Source organism: Larus michahellis, chromosome 8 (genome assembly GCF_964199755.1).
Source record: "Larus michahellis chromosome 8, bLarMic1.1, whole genome shotgun sequence".
NCBI lineage: Eukaryota > Metazoa > Chordata > Aves > Charadriiformes > Laridae > Larus > Larus michahellis.
Genome location: NC_133903.1, coordinates 16,167,486 through 16,182,107, shown reverse-complemented (window position 1 = coordinate 16,182,107; position 14,622 = coordinate 16,167,486). Strand labels below are relative to the sequence as shown.

Sequence of the window (14,622 nt, the reverse complement as noted above, 5' to 3'; positions counted from 1 at the left end):
CACAGTACCTTTAGACTAAATTGTCTTTTTGTTAACTAAATGAATCCATTTTTGGTTCAGTCCATTAATCAGCAGGCTCTAGTCATAGTGCCAGTTATAAGGCCATCGTGTTATATTTTACAGGGTGTAATAAATGCTGTTTGTGATAAACATGAAGTTATATTTAGCATATCTCAGGGCAAGCAGGGAATTTGAATTGTGATGTGACTGGGATCATGCATACAACAGCAGATGGTGCTAATGGGGGAGGGCGAAGGGGCCAGGACTCCTGCATCATCTGAATAAGTATGCCTGAATTATTTAGATTAATCTTCAGAGATTGTGTAAGACGTGCATGCATCTATGATGTGGACATGGCTCAATTCTTTTCTGCCCGGTACAGGTACCTTTTCTTTATTCATATGCCCTTAGGTTACATCCAGCACTGCTTGGTATACGAGTTTGCACGATCCTGGAAAAGTCCAAGTGCCACCTGCCACAAAGATAAATAAAACTGGTGAAATACAGGCTTTCTATAAATGCAACAGAGACACAAGTCTGCTCTCAAGAGAGCACCAGGCTATGTGATTTCTTAAAGGCTAACTTCAGCCAGTGCTGTGCAATCAGGCCTGATCTAGCAGGGCATTCAGGTGCAGGATGACTGACTGTTTCCTCAAATCACTGTTGTGACATACGCTGATGTGAAAGCCGAGTCTCTCCATTCTGTTGATTCATGTATGTATTGCTGCAGGCTCAGGAGTCACAGAATCATTTAGGTTGGAAAAGAGCTTTAAGATCGAGTCCAACTCTACACCTAACGCCGCCAAGTCCACCACTAAATTATGTCCCTCGGTGCCACATCTACCTGTCTTCTAAATACCTCCAGGGATTGTGACTTAACCACTTCCCTGGGCTGCCTGTTCCAATGCTTGGCAACCCTCTTGGTGTAGCAAGGAAGCTTCAGTTTGCTGAGATCTAGTGAGAAGCAGTAATCGAAGGATCGCTTCAATACTTTTTTTATTTTTTCCTTCCCCCCCCACCAAATCCTCACCTCTCCCATCCCCGTCAGTGTCAGCTATGATGCTCTGAATTGCACACTATGCGTTGCAACTGGTATCTGCTGGTTTAGGCTTTCTTTTGCCAAAGAATGTCATACTGTAGAGGAATGAAATAAATACAACAAAATTATGGAAATTATTTCAGCCTTTGCAGTGAATGCAATTGTTTTGGATCTATTTTTATTTTATGTAATGTAATGTCGTGTCGTGTAATCTTATGTTCTGTTATTTTAAACAAGGCAAAGGTAGTCCACGTGTTGCTGGATGGTCACAGCGTTTCCCCACCGGAGGGCTTTCTTATCCGCAAGGGACCAGGCAACTGCCATTTTGACTTTGCCCAAGAAATTCTCTTTCTTGACTATCTGCAGCCCCAGCTGACTAATAAAGTACCAAGGAGGTAAAATAGGATGTTTTTGCTATCTGAACCACACAATTTCTCTTAGCTGTTTAGTATTCTTTCATTCTTCTCTGTTGAAGCCAATTGTATGAGGCACCTAGATGAAAATGTGAAGCACTTACAGCGAAGTGTTTCACTAGGTTTTAACTATATTCTGTTAACCAGATTTTATTGAGATCAGAAGACAATCTAGTCCATAATCACAGGCGGCGGGGTTGGGGGGGCCTGTTTGTGGCTGCTTAGTTCTTTAAGTTTGTTCTCTTCTTTTCTGAATGAGCCAAGGGTACATGAGGGAAGTATTTTGTGTTGGTTTTTTGGCAGGACCGGTTCAAAGAGAATGGAACAAGCTAGTATGGACTATGAAGCACCATTAATGCCGTGTGGTTGTATCCTTCTCTGTCATTTTCTTATTTGTCATACAGAATATTTTAGAGTTATATGCTATGGTTATGAGTCCTGGCCTTTTTAAGTATGAATTAAGAATAAATAAATGGAACATAATATATGAATGTGTGACCTGTTTTCAGATACTCTGTTAGCTTTTTCTCCTGCCTTTTATAATCCATCCAAGCTGGAGGTCCATTAGCACAGCATCCAGCCAGCCTATCAAAGCTAGAAGTAGTCTTTGTATTTTTGCGTATCTTTGAATGTTTGTCTCGTTTTATGTCTTTACTAAGGTTGACGAGAACTGTGTAATATTTTTGGCCACTTTTCTTGATGTTTGTGGCTTTTTAAGCTTAAGTTTTCCCAGATAAGCGCAGCCTTTTGTGATAATACTTACTGTCATGCCGTTTGACGGGCCTTTGAAGTCCGTTAGGCTTTTCTAACGAAGCCTAGAGACAATGAGGTCTCAGCAATACTAAGTTCCTGCTGGTTTCATGAAAATCAGTGTCTGGGTAGAGGAAAGAGACCCAAATGAGTGCTCTATTAGAGAAATGGACAGCACAGACTCCAGCATTACATTTTCTGCCATTCAACTTAGGGGCATATTTGCTGGCCAGTTATCACCAGTCTAATTCAAACCCAGGTAAGGGCATATTCAGGAAACACAGGAAGGCAATAAAGGCTCTAAATAGGAGCTGTAGTGTTAGTAAGTTACAGTGCACAAGAGGGTAAGACACACTGTAAAAAAATTCAGTAGTTCTTCAGGTGATAGAAGAACACATATGAACATATATATGTGAACATGTATACATGTAAATGTGTATAGATAGACTTTTGCCTAGTTGTGCCATCTGCACTGTTCGCTTGTGTGTGTATTATCAGTCATAGAAAAGGCAGGCTTCTTGTCCTAAAAGAGAATAGTTTATTCAGAGAGGTTTGACATAGTGAAGTCATAAGTGAAAACCAGATCTTTTTTCACTCTCCTAAACCGCAAATAAGCATGTCTGACGTTGGGATGTGGGCTGCCCAATAATTTTTAAAACTGCAAACAAAATGGTCTGTTAGGACAAAGCATCAATATCAGAATTTTCCTTAATAACTTCTTGCTTTTTAGTTGTTTTCCAGTTTCAGCTTCTGACAAGCTGGGGTGATCCATACTACATTGGTTTGAATGGACTTGAGTTGTTCAATGAACATGGAGACCAAATCTTACTAACTGAAAACAGTATCCTTCTACCGACCAGATACGCAGTTTGCTCCCTGGCAAATTATCATATGGCATCACTTTTTACTTCTTCCAAATTACCAGTTTATCCTGTGTGATTACTCTGCTTGTATTTTTTGTTTGCATATGTTTTAATGTATTCTATATACTTTCATAACATTTCTTCTCTGAATGGGGTGCACCAACAAAGCAGGAGGAGGTTAGAGAAGAGAAGGCTTAGGAAGGATATGGTACTTTTTGCTATCAACATTTATTTCTTCTATAGTATGAAAGGACCAGAAAGTTTGATGAGCTATAAATTCATAAGAAAAGGTTGAGCTCGGTTCTTTGTTATGGAATCTTTCATTGTGCCACAGGAAATACATTTTTCATAAATCTTGTTCTGGAGCCTTAGGCTATTCTAGACACCCGATCCTGTTGTGAAGATAAGGGCTGAGACTAAATTTGATTCAGTGTTCCCTGGGTAACCAACAGAGGGAATGAAGGACACGTTTGAAAGATTCATGGTCATCAGGGTTACACCTCAGTGCTCTGTATCAGCTGAAGTCTCTTCAGAGCTGAAAGCTTCATACCCCAACGTATAATTCATGCAGTTCAGTCCCCTGGAAGAAACAGAGTTTCTTAGCCAACTAGATAAAAAGCATGGAAGCTGCATGAATTGTATGGCTCAAAGGGTCCTCGTTGCCTAAAAAAGAGAGGAGACAATGAAAAAGGTGGTAAAGGCTCTTTCCTGAGAGCTGTTTTTATTTGTGTCTCATATGATGCATGATGAACTTGAAACATCAGTAATGGAGAAGCATTTTGAAATTGAAAAGTGATAACGGGTTGTTTTTAAGAACAGGGGATCTTTAACTTTTAAATGGTATGTCTCTGCAGTACAATGCAATGCCAGGTAAAGATACCTCAGCTCGTTTTGAATGATTGCCTGTTTCTGCTTGTACAGCAGTGTTGCTTGGATATATTAGGGTCCCAAAACAAGCATATTTGTCTTAGAGCAATACGAAATGGGATAATTCGGTACTGAGTCTGCAGCAAGCTTTTCTTAAACGACTGAGGCATTGCTGTGTTATTGCTTAAATTCTGTATAAATACTTACAGACTCAGGCTTTTTAGAAAGCAAGACAAGGGGTGATTAATGTCCCTCAAACTGTCTTGCTAGGGATTTGTAATACTGAAGACAGTGCCATCCGTCCACGTTTCTTTGTATGTCTTTAACATACGTATGTTTTTAACATAAATGTTCTCTTATGGAGAAAATCTGGTTACCTTAGAAAGCCTGTTCAAGAGAGGGTTTAATCTTTCCTTCTCGAAGAACTGAAAGATAGGCCTTATTAGACAGTTCCTTATTTTTATCCCAAACCTTGAGGAACTTGAGCAAAACCTAGTCTGACTGATGACTACCTCCTGCAAGGATGCTTTTCTTGAGATATATTTCATATGAGGAGCTTTCACAAGTTTGCGCTAAAACAATGGGGCTTTGTCACAAAAAAGCTGGGAAGTGCCTATTCCTGATCAGTCATAAATACATATTTGAAAATAAATTAAATGCAGCTAGTTAATTTACTCCTATTTTTACAATAATTTTGAATGCCAGAACTTGTAAGGGTTGTTCTGCTTTTAAAAACGTGCCCCCAAGTTCCTCAGCTACCTGTGTGAAGTACTCAGAGTATTTTTAAGTTTTACTGCTATAGTGGCGAATACTTACTCATGGAATCTGAAAGAGCAAGCATGAACTTCTAAATATGGTGTTTCCGAAATGGATTTTTCAGTTAGTTACCCTTACAGTTTTTTTTCAGATATTGCTGCTTTTCCAGATAGCGTTAACGTTTTAGAAGATGTATCTGGAGACATCCGAACGCCAGACAAACTCATTGACAGAGTAAATGACACAACCGATGGCAGACATATGTGGCTTGCACCAGTTCTTCCTGGTTTGGTACATATTCCGTTTTCATTCCATTTTAGTGGTGTGCATAGATGTAGCTAGAAGCATAAAGCAAAGGGGAAGCATACATAATTTTGAGGTAAATTTGATATTAGTAAATGATGCTAGATCACTGCCTTTTAGAAGTTTTTTTTTATTCCATTTTCTCTTTGCACAGATAGCAGCTGTATAGATTTCCCAGGTTTGTAATCTCCTGTCTCCATGGTGCAACAGCAGAAGAATTTCCAAGGCTAGTGTAGAAGTTTTTTTTAGTTACTATAAAAAGATCCTGACAAAGGAGTTTAATATGCGTGTCTTGTGCAATAAACACCTTCCAAATAGGAGCAGACTGGGATCTTAAATTCATTTTTACAAAAAGCAATGAATGTTGTTCTAGCAGCGAGAATTTTTTTTAAATCTCATTATCCATGTTGAATTCAAATTAATAAATTAGAGATGATAGACTTAGTATTGCATGTCCTAAGGCCCTAAGTGATTCAGCCCTTTTAGAAGCCCCATGTTTAAAATACGGGGTATCAAATATCTAAACAGGAAAAGTAGATAAACTCAGATGGGTTCTGACTTTGTTTTGGCAGAGGACATTTTTTAATGGTCCTGTTATGAAGATCATTAAGATGTATTTATTTCTTAGAAGAGGGTGGATTTCAAAAATAACAAAATGTAAACCTGATGTGTGATATCTTGTAGCTTACTGTGTTGGAAAAATCCTTACTCCGTATGTTACAGTTAGTAATTAGAATATTAAAAGCAAAGAATTAAGTCAATTTTGAAAATATTTCATATATCATTATGTGTTGTAATGCAGTGGGTCTAATTAGGATAAAGCTTTTAAGTGTTCCTGGGAATACTGCCCGCTTGCATTTCTTGGGAAAACGGAAGGTCTGTGTAATGCTTGAGGCTCCTGCTGTGTAGATCCCACATCTTGAATCCCGGTAATTAATTTGATGGGCTGCTTAGATATCCGTTATAACATCATGAATGATTGATTTGACAGCCATCTGAATTTGCTCATGTCCTTATAAAAGACATGCTTGCAGAGACTGTTTCATTTTGGTAAAAGGAAAATAACAGTAACCAGGAGCTGTAGCCCAGAATCATACGCTGTTTTGTGTCTGACACCAAAGTGCCGTAGAAGAACATAAGATATCAGTAATAAAAGGGCAAGTTGATAAAGTGTGATATGCAGGGGGGAAGACTAAGTAATTTAATGGCGCTTTCTGTCTTTAAACTGTAGCAAATTATACCTTTTCAAGGTCCACGTTTTCTCTCTTCCATCTTCCATGGTATGGTTGTACAGCCAGCAAGTGCGGAGGGATTAAGCAGTCGGCCTGTTCATGGTCCTCCTCCGTAGCTGGGATGCTGAGCCAAAGCTTGTGTACACTCACATCCCCATCGCTAGGCTGCTTTGAAACTTGCTGTTTGCCTAAAAAGCTGAATTAACTCTTTGCTATACTGGAAGGTTCAAAAGCCTTTAGGAAATTTTATATCATAGCCTTTCTTTTCCTTTCTAATTCTAAAAGGGTTTTTTGTGCTTTGCAAATTTACTACTAATGCAAGTACAATTTGTTCCCCTGTTACTGATTGTCATTTTATTTATTTTTTTTCCGTCAAATTTATCATTTACTGTGAGACTAACAATTGCTATCAGAGACTATGCCCAAATTGTCTTCTGTAAAATCAGATATAAACATTTCTATTGATCACATCTACCGTTCATTCTTCAGTAAAAAAAATGCATAGCGATTTAATACAACTAGCAATATCTTCTCCAGTGCATCAAAGGATTAAGACTTCAGAGGATGCTAGAGATGAAGCTTAAGATATTTTGACCCAAAATTGATGTAGTAGCTCATAAAAGGAATAGAGGTAGCATAGAATTAACTGTAACAGGCAAGATTGGTTTCCTACAGCCTAATCTTTGGTCTTAACATCTTCACATTAGTGTCACTGAAAGTAAAATGAACAATATCTCAAGCAATAACTGTGTAGCATCTGGAGAATTGTCTCTATATTCCTATTAGTGTAGCTTAAACAAAATTGGCAAAATTTCTGCAAGAGCTTTCAAAGTCAGGGGATATAGGAGACAGTTTAGTCTTGCAAATAAAGGTGGATTCCATTTATTTTTGATAGGAATGGAATGGAATAGGACACCAGCTAGACTTGTCCTGAGGCATGTGTCTATATTTGGTTGATGAAATACTCATTAAAAGTGTCCCTTTCCCCCTCCTCCACTTGACTAACAGTCCAGGGCGACAAGCTCAGGTGTAGATGTCATCTTCTGATGAGTTATACGTACGTTTGAGAGGGCAGCTCTGGGGCAGAGACGACATCTGTGGATTACCAACAGAGATGATAGCTGAACTTAAATCCTTAGCATCAGTTATCTGTCCTCGAGCTATTTCTCTTTAAATATGGACCTGTTTTGATGCAACATACATGAGAATTTAATTTCTTTGGGGAATTTGTGCTGTGAAATATAAATTAATTCTCTTTCACAGGTGAATAGAGTATATGTCATTTTTGATGTACCTACTACTGTGTCAATGATCAAGTTATGGAATTATGCCAAAACACCTCAGAGAGGTGTGAAAGAATTCGGTGTAAGTAACTTTTGTATGCATTTTGTATGTTCTGGTGAGTCAGCCTGCTTGATTTCTGTACTTATTTTTCACAGTTTACTGAAGTGTGATTCCATAGAATCTCAAAGGATGGGATTCATCTCACTTAACTCTGCATTTAGTATTAAAATGACTAATTATGCCAGTCATCTGTCCTCCCTTTCTTGTCCGGGGAAAGAAAACTTTATCTGATTTTTTTTCTTAGATAATTGTCTTAAGATAGGATAATGCCTTCCTTTTTCCAGTGACTATAGAGCAGGCCCGAAGACTTGCTTAAACTACAAACCCAAGTTTTAGACAGCTGAAGTGAGGTGAGATTCATTAGTTCCCAGATTTAAGAGTGATTCACTCCAGTTAATAGAATGGCAATTATGTAAAACACGAAATACATTTTTAATTACATCCTTGAAAGCTGCATTAGAAACATCAGTGAGAAGACAAAAATTTGGAAAAAAAAATAATCAAACCCCATCAGCAAATAGAAAGAAATGGAAGTTTTAAGGAATAAAAGCTAAACTAATGACCAGATTCGTGAAACAAATAGGGTAAAATGATTTCTAGTTAATTGATAGAGACAGCTGCTGAAAGCAATGCCTGATTTCTAGACGGTTTGTTTGTTTGTTTGTTTCTTAAATATTTTTAGCTTCTGGTGGATGACTTGCTTGTCTACAATGGGATTCTGGATATGGTGAACCATGTAGTATCAGGCATCCTACCAACCTGTGATCCAGTGGTCCCGTATCATACCATCCTCTTTACAGACGATGAGAAAATTTGCCATCAGGAGAAGAGAACCGTTATTAGGTATGTGAGTGGATCTTGATTGGAAGAGAGAATCTTGTTTTCAGAAGACGGTTTTATGGGACTAATCTCAGCAATATGTTCATTGCTATAAAAAATTCCCTTCCCAAGCACACTCAGCCTCACTTAATGAGAAATAACCAGTAGGTTTTCAGATACTAGGACCAAATTACCAGCTTCATTTGTAAGCATTTTTTAGCTCTTACTGGGATTCATGATTCATATTTACATATGTTTTCATGGAAGGCTATAGTAATAAACACAAAAGAAAGAAGTTAGGCTTCCTTAGAGAAGAAATAACAAATCCCAATGATATTACATGGAGAGGAAAAAAAAAAAGTTAATTTAAAAGAATCAAACGTTAAAGGTAAAGAAAAGAAAAGTAAGTCCTCTGATTTGGCACAGATACTAATTAAGGAACCAGAATTCTACTATTTTATAAAAGTTCTAAAATAATAAACTTCTTAAATGAGAAATAATTTCGTTCACAGGAATGACACTTTGAAACCACTAAGTTGGCAATCTCACAGAAAATATAATGAAATGCAGTGAAAAATGCACCTATATTTAGAAGGTCAGGATTGATAGGGTCTGAAAAACAGTCCCTAGCAAGGAAAATAAAGATTGAAAGAACAATTTATTTTAAATGAGACTGAAAAGTGAAAAAATCAAAAGCTTATAGAAATAAACACTTTCTTATACATTGCACAGCTAACAAATAGAATCTCTTGCACATATATCACTTGGAAAAAAAAAGTGACAGTTTTGCATTCAAAAACGGCACATGATTCGTTCAGTAGAATATTCAAATATTTAGAAATAAGTGGAAGGAACATAAGCTGTCCTGATTAAGAACCGAAGTTCACATTTGCCTACGGGGTTTGTTTTCCAGTGTTTCTCTAGAGCATTGGCTGTTGGCCACTGGTACTGTCAACTGTTGAAATAAGCTATTAATGTTTGGATATATTGTGTTAGACTCCTGTTTTTGTACAAGTGGCTGTGTTGTCATGGTAAAATTTGGAAGTAAGCAATTTTCCAAGTGAAAAAGTTACTGAAATGAAAACGTCTTGAGGAAATAAGTGTTTTGAGAATTTTTTCAGCGGGATATAAAAAGGAGGAGGAAAAGTGAACCTTTACTTTCTTCAGCTTAAACATCTTTCTATGAGTAAAGTTATTTTGTTGGAAGCAGAGAAGCACCAGCTGTAATCATAGGTCTTTTCCACATAACTTCCTTTGCACATATTTGTAAGATGTATATCCTTTAATTTAGTTTTAAGAGGGGGTATACTTCTGGGGTCACGCAAACTGCATGATCTGTTTTCCAGTCAAGAACGTGTGGAGTCTCTTCTAGACCTCTGCGCAGGAGCGTTCTTGGTCTTTTTTCTGTTGTTTTGCGATGTTCTTTTCCCTTTTTTCACTTACTACCCTACTAAAATGTAGAATAGAAATGTAGAATAGCAACAGAAGACAAATCCCTTAGTACGTGCTGGATAATGTCCCTCCATTTTAAAAATGCTCTTGAGCTTTTATATATTGTTGCTTCTGACTTTGGCCTGTTCTCTTTCACATGTCACAGTTCAATATTTTATGAACTCTGAACTTGAGTCTGATATTATCATCAATAGCAAAGTTCTGATTTACTTCAGTATTGGTTCCCCTGTTTCGCTCTGACGGTTTGGGAGACATTACATTTTTCTCCAGAAATAGAAACCTATTTTGTGCAGTATTTGTAGAGGAAAGAAAAATACCCTTCTTTTTTCCAAAGGCATGGATGTTTTGTTTTTGTCTATGTGAAAGTGAGATGTTGTTAGTGATGTTTTCTTTAACTTTCCATTCAGCTCACATTTTTTTTTCTGTAATTTGTTTAATTTAATTTAACTAGGAAGTTATTACTTCTTTCCCCAAAAGAAATTGTTAAAATTTTGCATCAGCCTGCAAACAAAAATTGTCACAGTAAATGAATTTTGTTTCCTTCAGAAAATTTTCAAATAATGCTATACCAACATTGCAAGACTGCGTTAAGTTCCGTATAGGGATTTTTATACCCTCTTTGTACAGCGCTGATGTGAAAACTCACTGTGGTTAATGTGGTTCAAGCTGTGTAGGCAGGCAAGAAAATTGTAGAGTGAATATAATATTTATATTTGAATATGTGCCTGAATGAATGCCACTAATTAAAACTGGCAAGAAATCCTTCGGGTGGATGCAAACAGAATGCCTTTCCTTTCTAGGTAGTCTCATATAATGTGGCTGTGCTTCATAGCTTTGGTTAGCCTTCAGGACCTAAATAACTTATTTGGTAACCTTTGCCGTGACTCTCATAATATTTCACAATGTTGATTATTTTGGCTATTGTACTGATTTTGATCTTTTCAGCAATCATGTGGGAGATCAGGATGTACGAATGATGAATGAAAATGAGATTGTCACCAACAGCAAAAAGAAGCAGGTTGTGGCTGATCCAGGTTGGTTCTGTCTTCTACAGTTTTCTTCTGCTCACTTTCTAACAGTCAGTATGAATAACGAGCATTGTTTTAGATCTGAACTGGGAAAAGTGGGGAGACTTACACCTCTTTTAGATATTTAGCTCTACTTTTTCTACCATTGGAAGGCAAACCCAAAAAGTCATACTTTGATGTATGTAGCAGGTAGTCATAGCTTATAACAACATATACACAGAAGTCCTCAAGAAAGAAATGGACTGAAGATAAACTGAAAACTGGTGTTAATTGTGCAGGTTCAGAGATAGCTTTTGGAATAATAGGCTCATTGCATCTCCACTGGCCTTTTAAACAGCTTTAGAGATGATACATGTGTGTCTCAGAACTAGCTGCTTGTTGCTCCCCAAGCAAATCCAAAATCACGATAAGTGTAACAAGGGGGAAAACATGTTGACTTTATTCCTCCCACTGTCTTTCTGGTTGGTCTTTTCTCTTACAAAGTCATAATTAAAAAGACAACCTCTTCCCCCCCCCCCCCCCCCCCCCCAAGGAGACAGAGTAGATTGTATTTATAGTCTGAAGAGTCCTAGTCATTCATTGTAAATTACTCAGAATAGCTCCCTAAATACGTTACAAATTCTCAGCCAAGCTGGTATATTCGTGATTGGTTTTCTCTCCTGAGCATGACACTTTCTGCAATTAGTTCCTCTAGAAAGTGTTGCAGAAATTATTTGATGGCTTTTAATAACAGTTCTGTAGGAGAAGGATTTGAAACACCATTGCCTATACAAATACAGCTTCAACGTTATGTATGTTAGCATTAGCTGCATCAAAAGTATTTTGGAGATCTGTGCCTGTTGTAATGACATCCTGGGTTCCAGTGCAGACATACCCTATGTCCAGTAAAGAACAGTTGTCGTTGCCATGGCCGTGACATCTATTGTGCAAGCATTAAGGACACGGAATGCCTCTGAAGTCCTAAGCTGAGGGTTGCCTATTGCCATCTGCCCCATGTCTCCTCTGTAGTACTTACTGGTATCAGCTGCAGTGGTTGATAACGTGGATTCGTAGAATGATTTGGGTTGGAGGAGACCTTAGGGGTCCCCACCTGAGGGAGGGTCCAGCCTCCTACTCAGAACAGTGTCAACATTGAATTCAGACCAGATTCCACAGGAAAGCAATTCCATGGGACTGTGAAAAAATTGGCAGCACTCACTGTTAATGTAAGAACCATTACTGAGAAGCGTAGCTTAGCTTGCTTTCATTCTGGGATGGAAAGAGAAATGGGCATGTTTCTTCCTCATTTTAGTCTGTGGCTTCACTGCTAATACAGGTACAGTCTTAAAACAGCACTCTGTTTTCCCTAACAGCTTTGCGTCCAAAAACCTGCATATGTGAAAAAGGACTGCAGAGGAGGAAAAGATAACAAGGGCTTGTGATTGGAAAGTCCTGAATACATCCAGCTCTAAATAACCACGATCTTAGATCTCCAAGATATGTATCATCCAAATGGAAGACTTCCCACGTCTGCTGCTGCTGAACCACCTCCTGTCTTATGAGACCAAGTTTTATTCACTAGAGGAAACTTTCTTCAGTAATGAAATTTAAAGCATGAATTCAATTTTCTGTGTTTTTTTTTAATTGTCATTATCTGTCTGATTTCCCCACCCACCCCGGCCCCCTTAATTGAAAATCCAGGGAGGAAGGAACATAAAGGAGTGAGAGAGAACCTTATTGCTAACTGACCGCTGGTCCTGCCAAGTACCAAGAACTTGGGTGAAGCAGGATGGTTATAACGAGAGATCTGTCAGAGCATTTCTCAAGCTTTAATTCCTAAGTCCTAGCTGGATGATCATGAAGCTCCTCACGAGAAGAAAGTGTCTGCTTTGTTTCTGTTGCCTGTAAATAGTTCTTTGGGAAATGCACTTATTAGAGTGCAATCTTTACGTCTGTGTTTCTGGGCTGCCACTGTATGTTTTGATGCCACGGCTCTCTCTGGGGGCTGATGCTGTTTCTGACATCTGGAGAGATTCTACTGGGTATGGAGAAGTGTGATGAATGCTTTTAGACAATGGACATCAGGAAGTGGGTTTATCAAGGTTTAATAAGTAAGTTTCAGCTGCCACTTCTTTCGTCTTTTGCAGGGAAATAATTATTTATTTCATTATTTCACTACCATGAAAAAAGCAAAATAGGTGTTTTGCCTGAAGTGCCATTGACAGGCGCTCTACACATTCTTCAGAGTCCTGCTACAGAGAAATGTTCTTTTCTCCTGTTTTGCCTGAACTTGGTTATATGAACAAGGAGACCATACCTCTGTGCTGCACCAACCAGATCTGTTGCCAGCGACATATCATCACTTTTGAGAAATGGTAAATGTATTTTAAGTAGAAGAAGGTAAGGAGTGAACTGCATTTTTAAACACAAAATACCCTGCATATGTCGTCATTTAAACAAAAACTCTAACTGAATAATTATGCTGCAGGATTTGTAGCTATGCAAAAGTACTTTCCACTGAAAATTTGTTGGTTGTGACAACCTGTAAATCTCTTCCATAGAAGATTCTTCCTTTCTCACTTAGAACTCTCTCATTGTTTCATGAGACAAGTGGACACTGAAGTTGGTATATGCTTTTAGACATGAAACAGAGATATACTATTGCAGCTCCTGATACAGAATCAAAATGTGCTGCTTCTTTCCTGTACTAATGAGGAGTGTGATATCCTGTATATTTGCTTATAAAAAATGTGCTTGTTAACTGACGTTGGCTAAGCTGAAAAGACACAAGACAGCAATACATTTCCCGGATTTCTGTGTATTGATGGAAGCAACAAAATGTATTTTGTACCAAATACAAAACACTTTACTTCTAATGTAACATAGTGTATGTGAGTATATTGTACCTTGTTTAAAGGCTCTTCCCAAACTGCACTGACAAAAGAACCCTCTGTTGTTCTGAGAACTGTCTCCACTAGTGTGTTCTCCAGTGTAGGTCTACCAAGAACCAAGTTTTAACTTTTGCTCCAAATCAGATAACCGTTACATGCAACTCCAAATGAAGAGGAGGAGGAGCTGAAGGGAGGGTTATTGGTAGGGCTAAGAACAGATATAAATGTATGCTTTTGGAAGAGGAGAGGCTATAGCAAGGGTTTTAAGACCTAAGGCACAATCATGTAGGCATGCCTACATGTAGTCATGTAGGCGATCTCTAGATGAGGCCTGTCACAGTGTTTGTTCTTCAGAGAAAATTGCATTGAATGTGAAGAGAAATGAAACCCGTTGTGTTTCCTGGCACAGAATAGCATCCTTCTTATTGATCAGAAAAGCTATGAGGGGGAGAGGACTTTCTGTGCTCATCTGTCTTCTCTGTATCTGTCTGGAGCATCTCAACTCCTATGCAATGGATTAATGATTTTTCAACGCTAATCCTTTGAACTAACTCCAGGTTTTGTAAATTATTGGAAAATACTTGGTCAAGCTCAGGTGGGTCACAGTTCTCGCTATTATCTGTTTGTCTGGTCAGTTGGTAACAGCAGCCAGTTTTCGCATCGTTTGCATCCTGGAAGTCTGTATCCAGCACAACTGGTCTGGCACAGAGAGCATTGGCTTGTACCTTCTGCCAACCTCTCCTAGCAGCTCCTTTTACTCGTTCAAGAGACGCCCCGCAATTGGCACACTGTGGAAAGACCATGAAAGTCTTTAAAATATTTCCAAAAAATTGTTAAGTCGTGCAACATCCTCCTCTGCGTTGTCTCTGTTTGAAAGAAGGGTTTA

The 14,622-nt window shown here is 38.3% G+C and overlaps 1 protein-coding gene across 2 annotated transcripts in view; it reads left to right on the top strand.

The window, feature by feature from the left end:
- Positions 1-13,808, top strand: part of KATNIP (katanin interacting protein) — a 59,862-nt gene extending 46,054 nt beyond the window's left edge. For both annotated transcript variants that reach the window (XM_074596741.1, XM_074596742.1), the window contains exons 19-26: positions 1,277-1,434; positions 1,756-1,820; positions 2,933-3,043; positions 4,840-4,979; positions 7,487-7,588; positions 8,250-8,410; positions 10,784-10,872; positions 12,219-13,808. In XM_074596741.1, the coding sequence (XP_074452842.1) occupies positions 1,277-1,434; positions 1,756-1,820; positions 2,933-3,043; positions 4,840-4,979; positions 7,487-7,588; positions 8,250-8,410; positions 10,784-10,872; positions 12,219-12,274 (882 nt within the window). In that variant the 3' untranslated portion in view covers positions 12,275-13,808. The remainder of the gene's footprint in view (positions 1-1,276; positions 1,435-1,755; positions 1,821-2,932; positions 3,044-4,839; positions 4,980-7,486; positions 7,589-8,249; positions 8,411-10,783; positions 10,873-12,218) is intronic.
- The last annotated feature ends 814 nt before the right edge of the window (positions 13,809-14,622 follow it).